The sequence below is a fragment of the Miniopterus natalensis genome, chromosome 16, assembly GCF_054644295.1.
Source record: "Miniopterus natalensis isolate mMinNat1 chromosome 16, mMinNat1.hap1, whole genome shotgun sequence".
Lineage (NCBI taxonomy): Eukaryota > Metazoa > Chordata > Mammalia > Chiroptera > Miniopteridae > Miniopterus > Miniopterus natalensis.
The window spans coordinates 26,123,486-26,149,552 of record NC_142096.1 but is presented as its reverse complement, the minus strand read 5'-3'; the positions used below and the strand labels follow the sequence as shown (position 1 = coordinate 26,149,552).

The following is a 26,067-nucleotide window of genomic DNA, read 5'->3' as shown; positions in this document are numbered from 1 at the left end:
GTAAATAAACAAGTTTTTAACTTTTAAAAAGTTAATTTCCATAAGTAATAGATCAGTACATAGGGTAACTCTTGCTGTTACTAGGCAAGATCACTTCACTGGACACGAGCACCATGCGGGCCGCCATGAAGCCCGGCTGGGAGGACCTGGTGAGGAGGTGCATTCAGAAGTTCCATGCACAGCATGAGGGGGAGTCTTTGTCCTATGCCAAGAGGCATCATCATGAAGGTAAGCATCTCCAAAGGATATTTTTCTTGAACTTGATTTTGCTAAATTACTACTTCCTGCAGGAGCTTTCTCTGAAACAGTGATTCCTGAAGCTCGCCTCGGCCGACTTAGGTCTGGTTACTCTTTGTGTTCATGTGTGCCCACTTCACCACACCCAGGTGACCTTGCCATCTGAAGGACGATTCCACAGGAAAAGTCGCTGGACAGAAGACTATGATGAGAGACATAGACTTGGATGTGATCATTTCACAGACAGATGAAAGGAAAGGGAAAGAGGTTGTTGTCTTCCATTTTAGCGCTTCTAGATGTGTAAGACAAAGTACCGTCTAATATCTAAACAAATATTATCTGAATCGTAAGGAGAATCTGGAAAGAGGAATGAAATGAAATGAAATTTGTGGATTTTTTATTGAGGTGGCAGTGGAGTCCCAAGCCCTCCTCCCAGATGATGACCACTAAAGGCTGCCCAGGTGTTTCTGGAAGGGTCTGAGAGATGAGGTGACTTGCCTGAGGTCATACAATTAATTAATAGGACAACTGGAACTAAACCCAAGACTTGGGCGTCATATTTCAGTCCTAACAGCTGCCCTTATTGAGCTCCTGGTCTTGTCTGGCACTGTCCCTCTCCGTTATCTCACTGGTCCTCACGACCCGCTGCGGAGCAGACACTGACTCTCCTGCTTAGACAGGGAGGCTGGTGCAGGTGAAATGACGGATCCTGAGCAGGTAGTGTCAGCACTGGACATTGATCTGAGGCCCATCCCGCCAATCACTCCGTTCTGCTGCCCCTAAAGTTCTTCCACAGAATCACGTTCCCTCAGGGGCATCCTGGGCATTTCTTAAATTGACGAAAACAAAGAAAAAATTCCTTCCCGCAGCACTTCCGAAGTACCAAGGGGGGAGAGAGAACTTGGTCCTCCACGTGGGCACCCGTGTCCTGGCAGCGTGCCCTTGTTCAGAGGCCAGGCTGCCTGTGAGGACCAGGGGCAGGGCCGGTGCCTCATAACTCAATTTGGCAAATGGCAAATTGTCTTCATTTTTGCAGAGAAATATTGTAACTCATTACTGAAAATAGAGTTTTAGTTTGACATCTTCCATCTTCTGTGCATCTGTGACCTTGGCATTTTACCAGTAGTGTTTATATGTTTAAACTTTATGCTTTTAAGATTGCTGATGAAAAGTTCCAATCATAGCAAATGACCTCTCTTCTTTCCCTTCGTTTTTCCTCATCTTTTCATTCTTTTTATCTTACTTATCAGATTTCTTTTAAAATAAGCCCATAATCCAACAATTTGTGTCTTCCATCATTTTTCTTTTACGTTGAAAAGAATAAGAGGAAATAAAAAGACTACATTTGGTAGAAATCAATACCATTTCACCAAATCTTGTTTAAAATAGCAAGAATAGTAACAACGAAAAATAAGAGCTCACCATGAGCGAACATGTCCTTGGGCCCTGCATAGCAGTGCCCTACATTTAATTCTGTGGCTTCCTGGTTCTTTACAAAAGGTTTTAGACAGATGTACCAGGTACTGCACTAGATTTCATTAGCTGGGACCCACTGAAAAGAAGCTCTGAAACATATGAAATACATTTTATCTAAATGTAGGAAGTAGATAAGATCGAGGGTAATCATTTGCATTGAATAAAAATCTTCTGGAGAGCTTTGTTTAAATGGAGAGCTTCCTAAATGCTTCAGATGCACTCTTACACGGTCTACTTAGTAAACACGTTTGATGTAGATCAAATGGAAATGGAAAGTCTTAAAGAGTCACATCCAAAGTCAGATAAAATTCTGAAATTATAAGCCATTGGAAATATGAATCTTATTATAAAAATGGTATTTATCCTACCTTTTAGGAACATACTGTAGAAGGCAAGAGGCACATATGGACAGTAGTTTATTTCCATTGCTGCCACTTCTGAGTGACTCAACATTTGAGGCCAGAACGTAATACCTAAATACTGCAGGTAGCAAGCTGCGGAGGGGGTTTCATTACGGAAAGTGCTCCAATTTTACCAAGAAATCAGAACCTTTACCATGTGTCAGCCTCTCTTCCTTCCCTTCCCCCCCCCATCCTGTAGAATGTGAATGTTATTGGTCATTTTGAGGCTAGCTATTCAACCCACAAAATTTGTGCTGAGGGTTATTTGGTAAAAACATGGTAATCTTGCCTGGCTGGCGTGGCTCAGTGGTTGAACCTGGACCCAGGATTCTGGAGATCGCGGTTTGATTCCCAGTCAGGGCACATGCCCGGGTTTCGGGCTCAGTCCCCAGTAGGGGCGTGCAAGAGGCAGCTGATCAGTGACTCATCATTGATGTTTCTATCTCTTCCCTTCTCTCTCTGAAATCAATTTTAAAAAATAGTAAAAAAATTAAAAACACAGTAGTCTTCTTAAAATGGCTTAAGAGGTAACGAAATTATATGGCTATTTTTTCTGAATCAAAATGTTCTTTTTTAATATGCAGTATTTAACAGTCTTAAAATACAGTTGTTTTAAAAGATGAATCATGAAATTTTACTTTAAGAGAAATTATTTTAACCTTAGTTGATCTGCACTATATTTTCCGCTAGTGATTTGAAAATGAAAACACCTGACTTTATCAAGACCTTAAACCAATTCCATTCACTAAGATTTGTACTTTTGTTGCTTCAGTTTTCTTTTTGGCCTTTTTTTCTCTGAAAAGATTTTTCTGATTGTTTATCTTTTACTTCCTGTTGTTTTAGCCACAGAAATAATGCTTCTTACACACTGAGAAACAGACTTGGGGAATAGTAGTGTGAGATGATGGATTGAACAGTGTGTAATTGAGATGAATATTCAGAGAACAGATTTACTGTCATAAATTGTACTGTAATATCTGTATTAGTTTAAGGGGAAATGAAAGGCAGATTGTATACTTTAGAGATATGTTTTCTGCATTGTTTTCTAACATTTTAAACAAGTCATTGTAAAGCTTATTTGAGCTAATAAATTGTTTGTTTACACTCTGTTTTGCCATGGTACTGAAGATTTTTAAAAGAACAGTCTGAGAGTCTAAACTTCATTTTTTTAAAAGACCAATATATTGAATTTATTGGTATTTTAAGTGAAAAATAAATGTGCTTTTAAAAATGTGTAATGTTTTAATATCATGAAATATTACTTACAACTCTAACTGCTGGTCAGAAAATATTAAACATAATGCAGTTTATCACTAGTATTGTGTCTTGTCCCGCCCCCTGTGCTTCCTAAATGTGCATTCTGTTTCCTTGCTTGCCGGCAGTGCTGAGACAAGGATTGGCTTTCAGTCAGATCTACCGTTTCTCCTTGTCCGACGGCACTCTTGTTGCTGCACAAACGAAAAGCAAACTCATCCGTTCTCAGACTACTAATGAGCCTCAGCTTGTCATATCTTTGCATATGCTTCACAGGTAAGCTTAGTTGTAAGAAATCCTCTTCCTTTCCCAAGTTAAAGATGTTAGAAAAGCAACAAATCATCCTAGAGCCTTTCACATTTGTTAGGCATTCCTGTTGATCAACCCAGGCGTGTAAAATATAAAATTGCTATTAACTATTGGCTTAAAGACAATTCATGATACCAGCTAAGTAGGGCTATACTTTGAATTCTAGCCTGAGTACTAGTGAATTTTTAAGGCCAGCTGGAAGAACACAGGCTAGCCTAACTTTGCTCTGACGTGACTGCCTGTTACATCGGAGAAGGGAAATTCACCGGTTTTCAGTGGTGACACCAGGAGGACAGGAATCAAGCCACTAGCATGATTTCTGCTCCTACATATTTAAATCTAAAACTTTCAAATATATATACTTGGAAGGAATATTTTAGATTTTTATTCTCAGGGTTAAATTCTTGATATTAGACTTTAAATTGGAGGGTAGTAGACATTTCCATAAGAAATGAAAGAAAACTACCTGTTGATTTTAAATGTTATGAACCATATTGCACTAGAGCGCAAATTTAGGAAAATGATTGCATTTCAAGTTATATAAATATTATGTGCATGCTATATAAAACTTTATAGGTACTATCAGAAGATACATAAAGTTTCTCCGGGTAAAGAACCCCCTAACATTTCTCAATTATTTACTTTCTTATTTTGGAATTTTAAAAAGTCAGGCAGCACTGTTTGCCAACTGTTAATAAATCTGACCTCAAACTGAAACAATTTGAAAGTGATTACAGATGTGCCAGATGTCACCCCCTAACTGAAAGCTGATGTTTGACAATTTGTGAAACCTGTTTTGTTTGGGTTTGTGAACACATTTGGTAACTCACGAGTGACTGCCAAGGCTGTAAATTAAGGCTCATAGGACTTGGAAAATCATCCAGCTCAGAAAACCTGCTTTTAGTCATTAGTACGGGCGTGGATGGAGTTGTCTAGGAGTTGGAGAATCAGATCACAGACGCAGCTCCCTCCAAAGTTCCCTCCCATGTGGTCTGTTTTGGAGGCTCTTGCTTTGACTTGCAGGGGACCTGGGTGTAAGGGTCTGTTAAAGTGATCTAGTTCTAAACAGTTTTGGTAACTTTATTGGCTCTGGAACTTGCAGCGTTTCTAATAGGGGGAAGTTTTCCCCAAGTTTGCTGTTCATCTTGAGCCAAGTTATACACATCAGAGCTCTCCAGGCTTACAGATGTGTCTGTTGTTAGGAATTGGAATCTCTGGTAAATAACTGAAGGCAGCTATACTTGTTTGGGTCATTTCTTTTGGACGGTTCAAGTTCTCAGTTATTCATGATAATATACCGTTTAATGAGAAAGCTATATAATTAATTGGAACCCCTCTAATGTCTTGTCTAATAACTACAATTTCAGTATGGTAGCAGTCAAATTTAGACACACCCCCCTCTGTAAAACCGCAGACATCTTAATGAGTTGCCTGAAAAACATCCCTTTTGGTCCAACACTAAACATGTTCAGTCTTGCCCATAATTGTAGATTGTTTCATCAAAGTATTATCTTCCCTTTAAGTGTAGCCTGTTCTTTTAAAGAAAAAAGGCCATTTCATTTTTTAAAATTAGTAACAACTTGCTAAGTGTTTTGCCTTTTATCTTATATATTTTTTCCTCATACAGAGAGCAGAATGTGTGTTTAATGAATCCGGATCTGACTGGACAAGCGATGGGGAAGCCATTGAATCCAATTAGCTCCAGCAGCCCTGCCCATCAGACCATGTGCAGTGCGAACCCAGGTCAGGACATGACCCTTGGTAGCAATATCAATTTTCCCATAAACGGCCCAAAGGAGCAAATGAGCATGCCCATGGGCAGGTTTGGTGGTTCTGGGGGACTGAACCATGTGTCAGGCATGCAAGCAACCACTCCTCAGGGTAGTAACTATGCACTCAAAATGAACAGTCCCTCACAGAGCAGCCCTGGCATGAATCCAGGCCAGCCCAACTCCATGCTTTCACCGAGACATCGCATGAGCCCTGGGGTGGCTGGAAGCCCCCGAATCCCACCCAGCCAGTTTTCTCCCGCAGGAAGCTTGCATTCCCCTGTGGGAGTTTGCAGCAGCACAGGAAATAGCCATAGCTACACCAACAGTTCCCTCAACGCACTTCAGGCCCTCAGCGAGGGCCACGGGGTCTCATTAGGCTCATCATTGGCTTCACCGGACCTAAAAATGGGCAATTTGCAAAACTCCCCAGTTAATATGAATCCTCCTCCACTCAGCAAGATGGGGAGCTTAGACTCCAAAGACTGTTTTGGGCTGTATGGGGAGCCATCGGAAGGTACAGCTGGACAAGCAGAGAGCGGCTGCCATCCCGGAGAGCAAAAGGAAACAAGTGATTCCAGTGCACCCCAGGGCGTGAGCAGCGAGCGATCTGACGGGCAGAACAGACTGCATGACAGCAAAGGACAGACCAAACTCCTACAGCTGTTGACCACCAAATCTGACCAGATGGAGCCTTCGCCGCTGTCCAACTCTCTGTCAGACACAAACAAGGACTCCGCGGGTAGCTTGCCTGGTTCTGGGTCGACACACGGGACCTCGCTCAAGGAGAAGCATAAGATTTTGCACAGACTCCTGCAGGACAGCAGTTCTCCTGTGGACTTGGCTAAGTTAACAGCAGAAGCCACAGGCAAAGAGCTGAGCCAGGAGGCCAACAGCACAGCTCCTGGTTCAGAAGTGACTGTAAAACAGGAGCCAGTGAGCCCTAAGAAGAAAGAGAATGCACTACTTCGCTATTTGCTAGATAAAGATGATACTAAAGATATTGGTTTACCGGAAATAACCCCCAAACTTGAGCGACTGGACAGTAAGACAGACCCTGCCAGTAACACAAAGTTAATAGCTATGAAAACCGAGAAGGAGGAGATGAGCTTTGAGCCTAGTGACCAGGTAAGTTTTATAATGTGTTCTCCCAAGACTGCTAACCCCTATCCATCAAGGATTTTCTCCACAGGGGCATTTCGGCACCGCGGGTGATTAGATAAAATAAGTCTTCTCTTATTGTTCTTACTTGATTGAAAACAGTTCATTTTCACTGATGCTGCATGTTCCGAATACCCTAGTAAAGCGCGACATTGTGATAGGGCAGGGATAACTGCCTGTTCTTTGTAAAGGGCCAAACGGTAAGTATTTTAGGCTTTGCGGGCCACACGGTCTGTGCAATGCAGACACTGAATACAAGCGGTGTGCTGTGCTCCAGACCCTGGTAGTTGAGTTTGATACATTGAAATCCATTCTTAGCTTGTGGGCTACACAAAAACAGGCGGTGGCCAGAGATGGCCCGAAGGCCAGCTGTAGTTTGACCCCTGTTTGTAGACGATGCCGAAATTGGAGATAATCACTTACTGGCAACTGGGCCTTGTTGGTACAGACTGAACTGAATTATTTCTTGTTTACCTTTCTCTTTTTTTAAGGTCAGGGTTTGACTGCCTTTGCAAACCTAATGAAGATCGTTGTAACTCTATTCTCGACCAAAACTTCTGATTCACGCTAAAGACTTTCTTATTTCTTAGCCCATCGGTATAAAAAGTATGTAGGGGCAAATGAATAGTAATAAAGGAGAGGTAAAGTTTGACTTGAGCCATCATATCTGAGCCATCATATATAAATGCATACCTAAAATAATCAGTTTTGTTATCTGTTGTTCTTATCTGAAGATTAAATTCCCTGGAAAAATCCAGAACAGCCAAGTGATATTTCAAAATCATTCTTGATAATACTCTGGGGAAATAATGACATCACAAGAAAAATGTAAACCATTTAATGTTTTCTTTATTTAAAAAAAAAAAGTCATTTACTGACACAATGGTTTGGCATAAGGTGTTTCCTGGGGAATCTGTAACTGGCTGGGTTAATGGTCTAAGACCTCACCCTGCTCTCTCCAGTCTCCCCCCAATCCCTGAGCTCTGCCCTGTGCTTCAGGTCGTTTAAGACATGATTGGTTAAGAAGAGAAGGAGCTGCGTGGGCCTTTCTACTTAAAATGATTCACTGATTTGCCCTTGAAACTTGTTTTGTAAGTGTGTATTGTGTGTGTCACTGTCTTCGGGGCTAGGTGTACATGAGGAGAGGAGAGGGCAGTGCCCCTTGCTGTGTGTGTAGCCTTGGACTCTGCTGAGTCAGCACAACCTGGCCCAGAGGCAGATCTGGGATGGAAAGCAGTAAACGGGAGATCTGAGACCGCACATGTTTACAGCTGGGCTCTGTCCGGGTTTCTAAGCACTTTGCTTCCTTTCTTTCTTTCCCTTTGATGTCTTGACAGCTGCTACCATTTCTGTAAGGCAGAGATGATTTTCAAGCCTTTGTGTCCTTCACAAGGGAAACAGCCTTAATTATATAAACATCTTTGGTAATTAACCCTTAAATTTGGATGTTAGTGCAAAATTCTATATAACAGCTATTCTGTGATACTGTAAAATCATTAGATGGGGAAACTGAGGGCTCAACAGAACATTATAGCAGTATCTTGGATAAAGCGTACTGTAAAACAACACTGACAACTGTAAATGTTTTTAATCTTTTGAGATTTACTAGATTAGAATATACAGAGCTAATGGCAGTTCAGGGTGGCAGGCACACATACTGTCATTCAAGTCTCTTGACACATGCTAGAGGGCAGGATGGTGACTCACGAGGTCTACCTTAGCTTAGTGGCCAAGTGGTTGCCCTTCCCTCCAGAAACGCAATTTGTTTCTGTCCCCTGCCTGAAGCCCTATGGACTTAGAGGGCCAGGGAGGAGGGACACTGGCATTTCTATGTTTAGATATATGATTATACTAACTTCAAACAAAAAACTGACAGAGAAGTTTTTTAAAAAGTCCTTGCAGTTTCTAATTGTTTTGGAGAAACATTTTTCCAATCAAAATTGTCCCACCTAGAGAACATAAAGCCCAGAGTGTTAGCACCAACAAATCTGTTAGTATTTCGGTAGACCACAAAGCAGTGTACACAGGCACACACGTATACAGTATTTTTTTTCTTAATGAAACCTAGTCTGTGTCTCACCCTCCATCCCCTCCCGTTTAAATCTCCACCAAAAAATACTGCTTCAGAGCACTTTTAACATCAAAAACATTGCAACTTGAAAAGAAAAGTTACCACAGGAAGTATGCATTACTTAAATTTAGATCAAAGTTAAAATGACTTGAAAAAAACAAGTGACTCTTTCTCCTCCTGCTCTCCTTCACTAATTCCAAATACAGATTAATCGTATCTCCTATTAACTGCTGTACACATTTATTGAAGACTTTTCTTTGATTTCAAGGGAACACAAGTTTTTTATTTAGTAAGATAAACTGTTAGCAAGCTCGAGTGCACAGTTAACTGTCTTGTTATTTTGACTCAGCAAAGAGCCATTACCCAAGTGTGTGCTTAACCGATCACTAACTTATTAAGGACAGGAAGTATTCCGATGGTGCTATTTTACCTAAAATAGCATTCCTTACTGGGTAGAGTATTCAAACATTTGTTTCTACGGCATTTCATAACCAACAGGAAGTAATGACAGCATAATTTCCAGTATGTTTACCAACTTTGAAGTTATATACTTATTTACACAGTAGAGCCTATAGATACCCCTCCAAATGGAACTTACCGTTGCTAATGCTACTGGACTACTTAGGATAAGGGTTTAGAAATAGTCTAAAAAGAAGTACTTCTTGTTGTTTGGTTCCAGTAGAATGGCAAGCCATACCTTACACTGGTAGTATTTCCCTTCAAATGTGGTAAATTGTATTACCATGTTTTAATAATTTTATATTAGGCAAATATGGTAAAATTATACTTTATTTAAAATTTTGAAAAGATGTTTAGTAATTTATTAGAATACTTGTTATTAAAATGCATGTGCTCTTTATATTTGCTTCAGAGAACAAGTAATTTGACACATGAAAAATTCATAAAACCAAGAAAATGAAAAATTAAAGAAATCAAGTTCAATTTTCATTTTGTAGAACTTGTATAAAAATCTTTCTGACTCATTTTCTGCCTGAAATAGTTTAAACTATTTCAATTGATGTGGCTAATTTGAGCGTTCAAATAGAGATGCCTAAGCAAAACTTTAAAGTATCTTGGCAAAGCCTTTTAAAGGAAGCCTTCAATCTTTTTGTCTTGTGAAGAAATCATGCCTAAAAAGTGGAGAGGGAATGACTAGAAGAAATTTGGATGAGAGTTAAAGCTTGAAATTTAGGGGAGGAAAGATTTGATCGGAGACTTAATGTGATCAAATCCACCCCTCCCAGAGCTTACAGGACTACAGAAGAAAATGCCATATTTGTCCATTTTTATTACTAAACAGTCAAAGGATTACAGGCATTCCGAACTTTATCTACTTGAAGAGAAACATTTAACGTAAACTTAAGACAGCTAGATTAGTGTCAAATGTGTACCCCAGAAATTGACCAGAAGGAGCACAAGCAAAGCCTCAGCATCCGTTGTGGGGGAAATGTCCTAGTGCGTATTTCTGATGGCAAACTGACGGAATTAAATAGTGGCGGTAGCCATGAGTCTCTAAATATACTATTCCTTTTGAACCTAACGCCAAGAAGTTCCTATATGGCTTTCTTAAGACAAATTATATTTAGTTACTTGTCAGAATTAGACTGATCCACAGTTGAATTTGGTCAACTTCTAAAATGGAAAAGATTAAAATTTGAAAGTCAGTTTTCATATATGCTTTTTAAAACCAAAAATCAACCAAAGAAAATGATGGGTTTTAAAACTTCTAATTATTTGAAATTTTAAAAATAAATTTATTTAAAGCAACAAATATATTTTAACATTGTGTGTTTGTGTATAAGTAACATTACTTATATATATAAAATGTCAGACTTATTTTAAACTCATTATATTAGACACAAGAGTAGATTACAAAAGAAGTATCCTGAATCCTGTCATTAGAACTCTTTGAAACTCTGATTTTTATTTGTCTGTTTGAGATGGCATAAAGCATAATTTTATTTGCATGCAAACAGTAAAGGTAAAAATGAAAGACCCAGACTGTTGTTACTTGATAGAATAAAAACTTTATTTTTCACATGTCTGGGGTTGAGAGTAAATATGAGAGCACCCATTGAGGAAAAATGCTTTATTTTTTGCGATTGTTTGTATGAACGTATTTATTCTGGGTGCTTCTCATCCAAGGCAATCTGCAGAGCTTTCTCAAGAAGCAGCTTATCGCCTAGAACAGCTATCTCCTTCAGCCCATACACAGAGGACTTCCCGGGCGCTTTCTAAAGTACTCTGCACAGGCCGCGTTGGAGAATCTCAGCTTCCAGGGGAGCCGCCCACTCCCCAGGGTATTAGAACCTCTTTCTAATCTCTGGCTGTTTTCATGACACAACTGTAAGGATAGCACACATTTTTATCAGTCATTTTTCTGAGAAGTTCATAGGAATTGGAGGAATTTCTCGAGAAATTTAGTTGATCCCGGGAAATTTTTAATACAGTTGAAGGAGTTCGTCAGGTTGACTGAGTGGCCGTAGAGTTCCAGGCAGTTGGTGGAGAGCGTAAGTGTTTACACTGATCTTTCTGCTTACATATTCAGCAAAACACGATCTGGACAGATTTGCAGTGGAGTCACTTTACGTGTACATTGAACTTATACAAACATCTGTATGCATTAGAAAGGAAGGAGAGGCGGCTATTAAATGGTTATTTAAGCAGGGGGCAGTTTTGCCGCCATTCAGCCCGCTGAGTACCGGCCCTCGCACCCTGATGGTGAGGTGCCTGAGGACAGAGTCACAGAGATGGTGAGACGGAGCTCACTGGAGTTTCGTTCCCTGTGCCTCTAATAGTGTGAACCCGTAGGTCCAGGCTTTCAAGTGCAGAACGGCCCCATGTAAACGACATCCTTTAGGGTTAGGGTTAGGCACTCAGGAGGAGACACTGGCCTTCCTGAGGAGTTTTAAGGGTCTTTTCTGTGTCCATCTGTACTGCAGGGTGCTAACTTTGGAACCTAGTCCGCACCTAAGATGTGTCTCTCCCATATTTGATGCTTCTGTCTTTTGTTAGAAATGGGTGGCTGAACTAACTAGAAAATTCTCTGTTAATCCTGGAAAATGGATCCCTATTATATTTGCCATAAATTGCAAAAACCTCAGCAAATCCAACCTCTTCATGGGGAATAGGGTGTATATAGGATAAATGTGTAAGCCCTTCTGCATAACTGTATACCGAACAACTTCACTTGAGTTGCCAGTGTAGGTGAAAAGGTTAGTCATGGTCAAGAATTCAAAGTCCATTCAGTGACTTTGGGGAAATTCCCTAACGTATGTTTTTCCACCTACACATCAAGAAAATCATTCTTACCACTTTTTTACTAGAAAGTAACCCTAAGTTTAACTTAGCCATTTTCTTGTGTGGTTGGCACTGTCTGATTTTAATACTTGGCACATAGGTAGGTTCTACTTAAAAGAACACAACAAGCAGTCGGGCTTTCTGGAAGAAAGCCACCGAGTCTAACATAGTGGTGGTATTTGCCTTATTATTTTAAAAATAATGTTGGTAATTGAAATGAAATTATTTTCATTAAGGGAAAAAACATTTCTATGGCTCCTGTGAAGTCAGATTAATAGGCACTGTGTCTGGGGACAACATGTTTTCCCATCCTGCTTCCCTACATGTTGTCACCTAAGCCGGTGAGTGACTGAGAAAGCCAGTGTTACTCGAAACTGAAAGTACAAGCAAGAAAAACCACCAGTCAAATTGAAAAGGCAAATGCTTAGCTGTTCATGGTTGCCGCAAGCTAATTTTGCATTTTACCCCCTCCTCTTAAAAAAAGAAAGTCCTAAAAGGGAATCGCCATTTACTAAGTACTGATGTAGAGTACATTTGGGTCATATTTTCTACCAGCATTTGTTATTGTTGTCATTTCTTGGGGATATTAACTGGGAAACCTAGATCTGGATGGTAAGTGTTGATTAATTAGAAATATACATACTTGTGATTAATTGAATTATGAGCATAAAGTAAGGGGGAATTTATAAATTGCCAATGAATCACGATGCTGGAAGAGAGCGTTCTTTCTAATTCAGTCCTCTCTCTTTTTACAGAGGAGGAAATTGAGGACCAAGAAATTAAGTAATATGTTCTTTGTCAGTTTAATTTTTTAAAGTGATCAATTAACTGTTGGGCCTGAGGTGGGCATGTATCTGCATCTTTTACTTGGCTGTGGTGCCTTATACCAGTTAGGTCTGTAATTGCAAGTGGGCCTATGGTGCCCACTCTTACAGTGGGACAGGATAAACTCTTCTGTCATTAACTGCAGCCTGGCAGTGAACTGGACAACTTGGAGGAGATTTTGGATGATTTGCAGAATAGTCAATTGCCACAGCTTTTCCCAGACACGAGGCCTGGCGCCCCTGCTGGATCAGTTGACAAGCAAGCCATCATCAATGACCTCATGCAACTCACAGCTGAAAACAGCCCAGTCACACCTGTTGGAGCCCAGAAAACAGGACCACGAATTTCACAGAGCAGTGAGTATGAGATATTGATGGTTATGCCATATAATCACCGTCAGAAACAGGGATTATTAAAATCTGATGCAAACAGCCTTAGTTACTTCAAGGTTTTTATGGTCAGACAGCACCACCTACTGTCCTGTCCTTCCAAACAGTATTCAAAGTGGATTATTCTGAATGTGACTTCCCAGCATTCTTTGTGGTAGATTTAATCATTGTGGAGTGAGACTGACTGACCCACATAGATGAAGTTCTTTAGATGATCGTCATAATTCCCTGCATTTCAGCTACTGCCTTCAGAAATGGAGTTTAAAATAGATTTTATGTATTTTGCTATATAACTGAATACTTAAAATATAGAAAATTAGAAAGTTATGCTGACTTTTTAGAAATAATATACTACTAAAAATTCTCAAAATATTTAATAATTATTGTGAAAGGGCTACACACATTAAGAACATCTCATCCTGTCTCGTAGGAATCCCCATACAAATATCAGTTTTACATGGGACTTGTAATCATAAATGTTCTAAGTGCATTTTAAGTTTGGTTAGTTTGATATAAAGCTTGAAGACCTTAGACTATCTTATAAAGTTAATGAAATAACATTTCTCTTATTTTATTCTTTTTATTTTAAATTGTATTTAGATACACTTAAGTTGAAATCTTCCTTCACTGTGAACACTTAGTTTATAAACTTTGTAGTTGCCTACAAAATTGCCCAATAGTTTGAATGGAAGAGAATATTTTTCCTGTTCCAGGGACATAATTAATAGAAAGAGAAATAACCTCCTTACAGTTACATTGGTGAACAGAATGATTTTTTTTCTTCTTCCAGTACAGTTTGGCCCAAAGCATAGCATTGGTTCTCCAACCAGAAATGGCAGCTATCAGCCAAATCACAGGATACCTTTATTTACTAGGTCTTTTTCTCAAGTGATTCCTGGTCATTCCAAAAAAGGGAAAACAAAGTAGAGTTTTTGCTGTTGCCTCTCAAACCTGCCTATTTCTTGGGGAATAGAGGGTTATTTATGGACCATGGGAGAGCACAAGTCAAAGAGTTGAGAAGTAAGAGACACTAGAAAGTTCATGCTCATTAACCAAAGGAACTGAAGGACAAACTGCATATGAACTCACGGTTTCTCCGCCATCTTACCTCCGAATAGTGTGCAGGTTACTGAATGGAAACCACAAAACTAAACCTGAGGAAGTCATGAGTAAGCATGTATATCCTTTCTAGCCCAGGCCCTAATTCTTCTAAATATTTTATTTCTGTTAGTGATTGTGAAGAACCTTTTCTTTTAATTGTTCTATTTCATACTGTGTTTATACAATTCAGAGAAAGTGAAGTACTTGGTATCATTTAATAAATTAGTGCTATAAGTTGTAATTTATAATATCATTGTACTTTTAGATTTTAATAGCATTGATATCAAATGACTGTTTCTCTGGGTGCTAGAATAGTACACTGATGTCGCGCTTATTACACAGTAAATTCTTGGGAACTAGCCCTAAGAATCATTTCGAACCTAAATGTATCTAGAATTCTAAAAAGCTGTATTTGGAAGATTAAAGATTAGGGTCCCAAAGCACTAATAATTACTTTAGGTAGCAGAGTTCACACTTTTGAAGATTTTCACTTCCACTGAAATTCAGCACTTTGACCCTAATGCTACTCCTAGGAAGGTCCAGGGGACACGTGCTATTCTAACATTCAAACCACGTGTTTTTGGTTTGGTACTATATGAAGGAGATGTTTATAGCTTCATAGCTGTTACAAAGGAGTACTCCTATATTCAAATAATATCACATGAAGAAAAACATATTAGTGGTTTACTTAGCAAACACAATCGAATATTAGAAATTAATATTAAAAATACATGGTAAATAACAGACATGTTATGTTCTTTTTTTTCTTTCTGCAAGAATGTGAATAATTAAATTAGTTGCCTGTGGTTTAGATTATTAGATTTTGACACTGCATGTTTTTTCATCTGTGAATTTGTCTCTTATGTAGGCAATTGGTCCCTGACATGCATATCTTTGTTATTTTATAGACATTTTTCCTAAACACTACTTCTGTTACAATTCTGTTCTGTTATCTAATATTAACCTTCAATTTTCTTTGGTTCTCCCCTTAGCTTTTAATAACCCACGACCAGGGCAACTGGGCAGGTTATTGCCAAACCAGAATTTACCACTTGACATCACATTGCAAAGCCCAACTGGTGCTGGACCCTTCCCACCAATCAGAAACAGTAGTCCCTACTCAGTGATACCTCAGCCAGGAATGATGGGTAACCAAGGAATGATAGGAAACCAAGGAAATTTAGGAAACAGTAACACAGGTAAGGGCTCAAATGCACTGTTACTTTACCAGGTTACTTAACTTGATGTACTCATCCACGTCAAACTAGTAGAATTCTTCAGGTGAAATTTTTCATGTTAGAAGCTAACATTTGTACGTAAGAAAAGTTTAAAGATTTTTACCATGAAAGTGGTTATATGAAGCATCGGAGAGCATTCCAGTAAGCTGACTGTTTTATTCTGTGATCATTACTTTCACAAGGTTGCTAATCATGAGTCCTATACCATAGGCTTATTCCACTTCTATTCCTGTTACTGTTCAAGACATCATGGTGGTGTGTGTAAGATAATTTGGTGGTTGCCAGCTTCTCGATAATCTGCTGATAACTCCAAAGTTTCCTTTTAATTGATGATTTGTGTTTGGAGAATTTCAGAATAGGTTTAAAATTCAACCAACCTTTCATACTTGTAAACAATACAATTCTTCATTCAGAAAAATATTCATTAAAAATAAAAAACTTTGCCCGGCCAGGTGTGGCTCAGTAGTTGAGCATCGACCGGGGATCCAGGCGATCAGGGTTCAATTCCCGGTCAGGGTGTATGCTGGGATTGCCGGCTCAATCCCTAGTCAGGGGTGTGCAGGAGGCAGCGGATCAATGACTCTCTTATCATTGATGTTTCTATCTCTCTCTCTCCCTCCCTCTCCTTTCCTCTCTCTGAAATCAATAAAGATTTTTTTTTTTAATTTAAAAAAAATTAAAAAATAAAAAACTTTAAACAGGAGGATGGTGGATGCCTGGCCTGATAGTAACTGGCCCGGGGCTTCATTTTGAAGTTGCCAATGACCTGGTATGGACTTTGACCTGCTGCAACTTGAGGTTGCCCGAGCACATTCCTAAGTGGTAGTCAGTGTCATAGCAGCTACTGTGTTCCCAAACTTCTATCCAATTCAGGCTGGAAATCACCGCATCATCACTGGTTGCTATAACTGCCACATCCCACATCCTGTGATATCTGTTTCTCACAGATACAGCAGGACGCTGACTTTTCTATGAAGAATTCAATATTTAGCTTTCTCCCTTTGTCAAAATGAGGTCCTAAAGACAAGGACACTGAAAGAATAGATATTATCAAAAGAATTTATATTGGTGGGTATTTAATTTTGGGGTTTTGTTTTTGTTTTTATCTTAGTATGTAATCCCTGTAAACATTTGCCAGTTAGATAGTTAACTGAAATAAGAGTTCAATTTAAGGGGAAAAGATGAGATTTTTTATTTTCTGTTGTTCATAAGCAATTTATGGGAAATGTGAACTATGCTATATTAAAGTAGTTTATTCATTCAACAAATATTAATTGGGTGCCTATCCTAAGTGCCAGGAACCTACTACTTCATAAATAAAATATTGGTTTATGTAAAATTCTATAAGAGAACAGGAGCCAATGACTTATTAAAGGTGGCTTCTTATTAGCAGAATCCAAAAAGCTCTGAGTTCCTGTGGGAACCTTAAGTAAGAATTTGGGGTTATGTATTCAAATCTAGGCAGCCCAGAGACCACTGGTACTCAGGCTATTATACAATTAATTGCCTGTGCTTCGTTCAAAAAGAAAAAGACACAGAGACTACCCCAGTTATAATTGCATTAATGTTGTTGAATTATGAATGATTTTTCCTTCTGCTTTCTAGACTTTCTATAATCTTCTTATATTATTTACATAATAAATTTTTTGGCAAGCTAAAATGCCTGTTTTCCCATAATATCTTTGTACAGTTTAAACCTAATCTTAAAATGGCCTTTAAAATATATATTACCATAATATTGTTCTAACTTTTTCAATCTAATTAAATGTCCTTCACTCTTAATCATCCTAATGGAGTATGTTCTCTTTTTACCAGAGAAAAACCACCCTCCATACATGGTTGCTCCTTTTCTTAAATATACCCTTCTTTTAGTTGTTTATTATCATTAAAGTAAATGAAACCAAGCCATGTATTTAAAAGCAGAGCTTTTATACATCCGTCATTAAACATTTCAAAATGAAGGGTCCGCACTTGGGGTTTTTCCGGAACCTTTAGAATATCAAGTCTTAGCAAATCTCTGGCCGTTGCCAGCATCCTGGGGGCCAGGCCAGGGAGAGCAGGCTCCTGATCCTGCTTGCCAGTGTTGTGCTCTCATTGTTACGTCTTGTCAAATAGCTATTAACATCTCAAACATAAAAGGATTTTTACAAGTCTGCGCTAACCCATTCTAGATTTATAATCAGGAATGTGGTGGTCCAGGCATATTGAAGCAGCAGTAGTTCCCTGGCCTTGGCTACAAAAAACTGTAGTAGAAAGATCTGGTAATTTCCCATGCTTTAGAGGCTGCCCTGGACTTGGAAGCTTAACAAATTATAATACTCTGAAAGGGATAGGCATGGGCTTCACTGGATATTCTCTGTGATTTTGGTTTGTAATTAGAGTATTGATTATCAGTTTTTTACCTGGTTCCTCTTCGCCCTACCTCCCTTTTGGAAAGTAAAGCATTGACGTGTGTATCAGCTAATGTGATTCACTTCCTGAGGAAGGAAGTTGGGGTTATCCACACGCCACAGCACCTGTTTCTAAGTACATATGGGAACAATTTTAACAGCTTTTCCGAACTATGAAGAGTGGCAAGTCCGTGTTGTAAAAAACTTTGTAGTAATTGCCAAGTCTTATTTCTTAACCAAGGGCCCACACCTATCCCAGCGAGGGGCCTTAGCTATTGGGCTAACTGCGTATTGCAGACTGATTATCTTGTTCAGAGTAAGATCATCTGGTGTTCACACATGCTGAGTATGTTTTCAGTTCCTGCATCTCTCAGTTTTCTCTGGCTTGCCTTCAGGGATGATAGGTAGTAACGCCGCCCGGCCCACTATGCCATCTGGGGAGTGGGCACCGCAGAGTTCAGTGCGAGTCACCTGTGCTGCTACCGCCAGCGCCATGAACCGGCCGCTCCAAGGAGGTATGATTCGGAATCCAACTGCCAGCATCCCCATGAGACCCAGCAGCCAACCTGGCCAAAGGCAGATGCTTCAGTCTCAGGTCATGAATCTAGGTAAGGTAGCTCAGTGCTCTTGGCTTTTAACTTTTATGCTTTCTCAGACTAACAGCTCCCTGAGTTCCTTCAAGACAGGCTCCTAACTTGCAGTTTAGGTGATCCCCTCCACGTCAAGCTGTTATAAGTAGGATTTTGCTGAAACTTTGTGTAGAAACTCAAAGGTTTTTCAGTTACCTAAGAGAACCAGCTACCTTTGTGATACTTTCTTTTCATCAAATTACCTAATTTCAGCTTGCAGGGCAGTGAATTAGAGTCCCACTATAAATGATGTATTTTGGAGAAGCATTTCAGTGGTGCAGCAGTGATTACTAATTCTGGGTGAACATCAGGGTCATCTCAGGACCTCACATGCAGTTTCCTGGGCCACTGCCCTCCACTGTTAAACCAGACTCTTCCGGGTCCTCACTAAAGATGCAAGTCTTATAGAACATCTCACAAGTTGTGAGAATCAGTAGAATTCTGTTTGGATACAGTTCACATGTTATTAAAATTAATGGTCCAGTACATTGTATTATTCTATGTATATGAAATGTCCTGAATAGGCAAATCTGTAGAGAAAGAAAGTAGATTAGTGTTTACCTAGGACTAAGGGTCTGGAGTGGGGTGGGGCATGGGGAGTGACTCCTAATGGTCACTCTTTAGGTTTCTTTTGGGGAGAATGAGAATGTTCTAAACTTGATTGTCATGGAGGTTGTACAACTCTGCAAATATACTGAATCTTACACTAAATGGGTAAATTGTATGCTGTGTAAATTATATCTCAATAAAGCCATTATTTAAAAAAATTAATGGTCTGTGCAGCTCATACTCAAGATTGTTTTCTTAGTCGTTGACATATTAACCTTCCTCTTATCTTGTACATTAGCATAACTCAGATAAGTTAATGTTTATATACTGTTTTATATACTTAGATATTGTGCCATGAATAGGACCTAAATAATTAATGAAAGGTATTAGGATTGTTTTGAGGAGATAGTTCAAACTTTTCATCCCACCTAGTATTGGTTTTCTAGAGAGAGGGGGAGGGAAGGAGGGAGGGAGGGAGGGAGGGAGGGAGGGAGGGAGGGAGGGAGGGAGGGAGGGAGGTCAATGTGAGAGACACATTGATTGGTTACCTCCCGTATATGCCTGACCTGGACAGACCAGGGATGGGACCTGCAACCCTGGTATGTACCCTTAACTGGAAATTGAACCTGCGACCTTTTGGTGTGCAGACCAAAAACCGGGAAATTTTTTAAATATTCCTTCATTTAAAAAATCATTACAATAAATACCTTATATCCAGAAATTTAATTTATTGTCTTGCTTCACTGAAGGACACCTCACCTGGCTTTTGAGCTTAAAATTCTCTCGGTGAGCTTTGTTGTGTAGCTGAATTTTTAGTTTTTAATAAACTCAAAAAAAGCCAGGAACTCAACAGGAAATCTATTGTAATGGAAGACAGGTCTGTAGATAATGATAACAATAAAATTGTTAAAAAGCTCATAGCATCAATTAACCTTAAATGTCAAAAGAACTCTTAAGAACCGCATGTCTGAGCTCTCTGGCCTCCTTTCTCCTCCACCCTTACTGGCTGGTGGACTCGCTGAATTACAGTAAGTTCAGGAGCATGCACAGCCCCCGTGCCCTTTCAAAAGGGAGTCTGCCGGGCCAAAACTTTTTCATGATCGTACTAAGACACAGTTTTCCTTCCTCACTCTTACTGTGTCATGGGTACATAGAAGGTGGAAGCAGATAGGAGATTCTGGCTCTCTTCTGTCAATCCAGACATTAAAGTGATGTGCAAAAATGTAAAACAATGCCAGTAAAAGGTGTTGTTTTTATTTTCATTCAAAAAGAATTGTGTTAACATATAGTGGGTTTATTGGGATGATTTTTAAGTGAAGTAATAATTATTTTTTTCTATTTGCCAGTTTTCATTTCCAATACAATAAATATCAACAAGATACATCCCACATAAGCAAAATCTTTTGACAGACTATAAAGAGTCGTCAGGGCAAGGAGAGGTGTACAGCTGCTGCTCTAGACCATCCCTGAAGCGGGTATTAGCCTTGATATTTACTGCCTTTATTTCTGTATCAGGACAAAAGATATCTTCTTATTTTCACCTGATTATTGTTCCTTCTGTCTCTTATTTCCTAAGAACCAGATATTTCACTTTGTATTACGTAACAGAAGCAGATACTTCCCTGTTTACAAGTTGTAAGATTTTTGGACTTTTGTCTTCTCCTTTTTTAGGGCCATCTGAATTAGAGATGAACATAGGGGGGCCCCAGTATAGCCAACAACAAGCTCCTCCAAACCAGACCGCCCCGTGGCCTGAGAGCATCCTGCCTATAGACCAGGCCTCCTTTGCCAGCCAAAGCAGGTGAGTCCTGAGCCCCCAGGAGATCCAAGAGAGCTGCTTCCTGAGTTCTGTGCGTTATTTTATACGTGCCTATGCTAGAAGTCAATCTTTTCCTTTTGTGCTTGACCACTTTTCATGTATTCAAACTGTATCGTCTACTGGCATGTAGGGGAGGGGGAAATTCAAAGCTCAGTTAGACCTAGAGCATGCCTTTAAAGAAGTTATACTGTAGCTGGAAAATAAAATATGTGCACTAATAACTGTAATATGTGGTCGTGTGTACTCAAAATGCCACAAGAGAAATGAACCATATTTCAAGACATCATCAACTGGGGTGACTAGGAAAGGCTTCGAGGCTATGAAGAAAAGGTCTAATGTCAGGAGGCGGAGATGGCAGGAAGCCAGTCCACCTGGCAAAAGCAGCATAGTCAGAGGACTAGATGTTACAAAGCAACACAGCATGTTTCAGGTAACAGAAACCATCTAGTTTTCTATTTTGTATATTTTGCCACATTGGAAAAAAATAAAAGGCACCATCAGATTTGGCTGGAAGAGTAGATCAGTACTAGAATAGATTTCTAGAGGGTCTTAAATACCAAACTGAAGAACTCAGACTTTGTACATTAAGCCATTGAAACAATTTTTTGGAAAAGGGTGTGTTGTATGATCAGGTTTATTGAGTGTTTTTGGTTGTGATTATCAGTCTCATCATTTTTCATTTCCTTGTAAGTGATCTTTTATTTCTAATTGCTTTTGAACTGTCCTTTGTATTTGCTGCGTTGTGGCTTTACTACAGTGTGTCTAGGTGTGGATTTATTTATTTATACTAGTTGGTATTTGCTTATTTTTGTGATTTTTTTATCTTTATATCTTTAAACATTACATTAATCCTTACTTTCTAAGTTTTTTCATTCAGTGATTTCAATATCTGTACTTGAAGTTCTAAATCTAGTGATTGACCTGTTTCCCTCGGTACTTTGGTAATCTTTCATTGGGAGTTCATAGCTGACCTCTGTCAATGAAACATTTGGGGTTGAAATTGAGGACACTTTTCTTAAGAAAGAATTTGCCAGGGGTCTCTGCCAGGGGTCGGTTCCCTACTTACTTGGGTCTATCCCAAAGTCCCTCAGTTCAGTCTCGCAGTCTCAGAGTAGCTCCTTGACTTCTCTATGCTTCGTGGATAAAAACATGCATTTTTGTTTTGTGTTATGCCCGGCAAGACAACATCACAGTTGTGTTACTGCATGATCTCTCTGCTTTTAGCAGAGCACTGGAGGCCCATGTTGCACAGGGGACCTGGAGGGCCAAGTGGTAGCACTCCCCAGCCGGCTGAGTGGGCCAGAGCCCCAAGTCAGGGAGACGGCTCTGAGCCTGAGCAAGAGGCAGTGGGGGAACTTACAGGATGCAGGCTTTGCTTTCCAGGAAGTAAACTTCTTAGAAAACTTACACTGGAGAAATTTGGCCTTGAAGCTCACTTATAAGGAGTTGGGGTTGGAGACTCCATGAAGACCTTTCTGCAGACTGAATATTTATGTCCTTCTTGGAATATTCTAGTCTAAAATTACATAATACTCTTATCAAATCACAAATGATGAACGTCAGCAGGGTTTCTGAAACTTCACAGAGGTAGACTGCATTTCCAGAGCTACTTAAATATACAAATTTCTGAGTGAGCACCACCCTGGGATATAATGCTTTGTCACAGGGTTGCACAGCTCAGAGTTGTGGTGTGGTGCCTGTTTTCCTTTCTGTATGTTAAGGGAGTAATAAAGGATTCAGAGGATTCAATGACATTTTTTTTAAAAAATAGCAGAAGATCAATATGAGCCCTGTCCAATCTGCATTAGTTTGATTCCTTTAATTTAAAAAAGAAACAAAAAGCAAGTAACACAAATGGGTTATTTTATTATGTAGGAAATTGTTTAATATTTGCAACGTTTTTTTTCTTTAAGCGTTTGGATGTGTCTTTACTAGGGTGCAGTTGTCTTACAAAGGTAGGAGATAGCTCCTCCCCTTCCTTCTGACCGAATGGGTTGCAAGCCTGGGGAGTCTGGGTTCCTACAGAACTGCGCCACCTTGCTGGGGTTAAATGAGAGAGGAGATTTCACACGAGCCTATCACCAGTGGAGAGATGGGCAGGGTGGGGGAGTGTTGTGTAGGAATGAAGCTTCTGAAGAAACAGAAGTTGAAAATTTTGAAATAAAGCTAGACAAAGAAAATACTTGAATAGTATCTTTGGGTCTCAGTCTAAGAGAACCTGGCACATAGACAACATCCACTCTTGGTTGTGGAGGAACTGTTTCAGTGCCTGCTGTTCACCGAGAGCCAAGGCAATGGTGTAGAAGAGACCAGTGTAGAAAGAGTCCCAGAGTGAAAGCAGAGCCCCTGGGAGTGTTGGTGGAAACCCATAGGGTGCCCAGGTGGCTGGTGCTTGGATAGCTACATGGCCTGGTGGCGATGCCTCGGAGGCAGTGGAACTTGCAGGCTTGGAGCCAGCGACAGCCGGTGAGGGGTGTCATTGAGGGACACTTTAATTGGATGATTTTTCTTTACAAGTAACTAGGGGATCAATGGAGAGTCTAGATTAGATTATTTTTTAATGTACTGTGTTGTTATAACTGGTTGAAATTGTTGGCTTTCATCGTCAGCATTTCAGGATTTCTGGATTCTAGGCCAACTTGGCGTATTAAGCTATCTTCAGAAAACATGGTGCATTCAACCGGGTTAAATAGGCAACTTCATTCCTTGATGAATCTATTTTCACTAAAGAATGAAGTTACCTATAAACTTATTTCCTCCAAAACATCACATAGTAACTCTAAGGGCACAAATTTAGACTATTTTGGCAAAATGTAAGTATCATTTCCCCTTCGGTATTAAAGTAACTCAGAAGTTCTTTGTAAAAATTCCCCCAATTTGTCTGTTAATTTAAATCATAGGAGTTTTATATACCATAGAGTTGGGAGTTTAGTGTTATGGTTTAATCACCTATTTATTACCTTGCAGAATAACACGTAACTTGCATGTTCATGGGCAGCTTCTCTTGACTAATCAGGAGGGCTTTCATGTTTCCAAGTCCTGCTTATGTATAAACTAAGATTCCTATTAGTCCAGCCAAGTTTAGTCTAGTGACAGCCGAGTTCAAAAATTCACGTGACTCTTATTCCTGCTGTGCTCTCATCTATCACAGGTGAGTCAGCACAGCCTCCCGTGAAATAAGACTGTTCAATCAATAAGTCTTTCCTCACAAAGTTCAGGAAAGTCCCTTGATTGCTTAGTGCAAAGTAAATATACATGAGCTTGAGGAGTCAGTGCCCATTTGTGGAAACGTAATGGTCATGTGGGCTCTGGACTCACATAGGCCTGTGTTTCAGTGTATCTATGATTGTGGGTTGTCATTTTGTTCTGTGTCCAGCTAGTGCAGTATTTTATTCCAAAGATCCTGAAAATCAACTGATACTTTTGTCCTTATGGGGGAAAAATGTTCCTCAGCCGACTAGCTCTCCCACAGGCCTGAGGTGAAGTCTCTGTCTTTGCAGGCAGCCGTTCGGCAGCTCCCCAGATGACCTGCTGTGCCCGCACCCCGCCGCGGAGTCGCCGAGTGATGAGGGGGCGCTGCTGGACCAGCTCTACCTGGCCTTGCGGAACTTCGACGGCCTGGAGGAGATTGACAGAGCGCTGGGAATACCTGAGCTGGTCAGCCAGGTACGCGCAGGAAGCCGCGGGCCGAGCATCTTGTGGGCATGAGGGGTCATTTCCTCTCGTCTGCTTTTTCCAACACCTTCTCACCTCATGCCAGCTAGCTCTGTTCTTTCTCATCCTCTCCTGTTACTCCCACATAAACTCCTGCCCAAGAGTGGAAAAGACTGGAAATTAGCTTTACGTAGAATTTGGGTTATTGAGCTGAAAGGCAGAAACGCTGGTCCAGCTCACCTAACAACGGGGAGGGACACGCAGGAGCAGAGAGGCCCAGAATGGAACATTACTGCCCTGATGACCCAGAATGTTGTCGTCTGAAAACCAGTGTCCAAGATCACCATATGAATCTTATATATGTGGGCCAGTGATAGGAAGATATTTGTTCCAACAGAATACTTTGCACATACAGTAGCAGAAGTCATTCTAGAGGTCGCTATAGTTCACTAATCATTTTGACCTCTGTGTGGGTTTAGCCCACACAATTTTGGGGATCTTTAAGCATAAATGGGAACATAAAGAAGTTAACCAATCTTAGTGTACTCAGTTAGCTTCCCTCCTCCTGGTAATTAGTTGGTAACTTAAAGTAAGTGTCTGTATTACTTTATAAAGAGTACTTTATAGCAGTAATATAATAAATAACCTAACACAGTCTCGTGAAGGGACACAGGACTTTCTGCCTCTGGCTACGCAGCTAAATTTGTGTGAAGTGGCCTTCCTGGTTTACTGTGGAAGGAGGAACCTAGAAAAGGCGATCACAGTCACGCTGCTGTCTTCTCCCCTCAGCGTGAATCATCCTTTTTTGTTATTACTAAAAAGTACCTCCCAGTGTCCGGTCAACTTCTTGGGCGCCTGACATGCCGTGAGGGTCTGTGATGAAGGTGATGCAGTCACTGGAGACTTCTCTGGAACATTAAAAATAGTCTCGTCATAATCCCCACAGTCACAGACATAAGTGGGAGTTCAGACTTGTCAATTCATACTGAGAACAGCAGAATGGAAAGAAATGACTTGAGGTTACATGATACAGCCTGAAAGAAATCAAGAAAGGAAAATGGAGTTTAAATATTTCCTGTGTGGCTGGCTTGCTTTGCCTTGGGTAGTAGTTAGAATTCAACATTCAGTGTCGCCCTTGAGTTTTGTCTAAGTGACATTTAAAAATGGGATCCTTGGCGTCGCTGAGAGCATTGTTTTTATCAAAACTGCCGTCATTTTATCATTTAATATTTTAGTCTCCTTTTTTCCATTTTGTTATATTATTTCTATTTTGTCTCATCAAATCTATCATTATATCATATTAAACTGAATTATGGAAATGTGGTTATTAGGTGGAGTCAGGGAAAAGATGAAGTACTAGTGGACTTTATTTGTATTCATCAGAACTGCATTTTCTTTGAAAATGGAAGTTAATTAAACTTTCTGTTAAAGATGGGCAAATATATAATTTTTTAATTGATTTTTAGAGAGAGAGGAGGGGAAAGGGAGAAAGAGA

General features: G+C 39.9%; 1 protein-coding gene across 7 annotated transcripts in view; it reads left to right on the top strand.

Moving 5' to 3' along the window:
* NCOA2 (nuclear receptor coactivator 2) overlaps nt 1-26,067 on the top strand; it is a 248,316-nt gene that overhangs the window by 206,790 nt on the left and 15,459 nt on the right. For all 7 annotated transcript variants that reach the window (XM_087825436.1, XM_087825432.1, XM_087825433.1 and 4 more), the window contains 8 exons: nt 85-228; nt 3,497-3,644; nt 5,305-6,574; nt 12,949-13,159; nt 15,286-15,492; nt 18,317-18,529; nt 20,771-20,900; nt 24,419-24,584. In XM_087825436.1, coding sequence (XP_087681562.1) covers nt 85-228; nt 3,497-3,644; nt 5,305-6,574; nt 12,949-13,159; nt 15,286-15,492; nt 18,317-18,529; nt 20,771-20,900; nt 24,419-24,584 — 2,489 coding nt within the window. The remainder of the gene's footprint in view (nt 1-84; nt 229-3,496; nt 3,645-5,304; nt 6,575-12,948; nt 13,160-15,285; nt 15,493-18,316; nt 18,530-20,770; nt 20,901-24,418; nt 24,585-26,067) is intronic.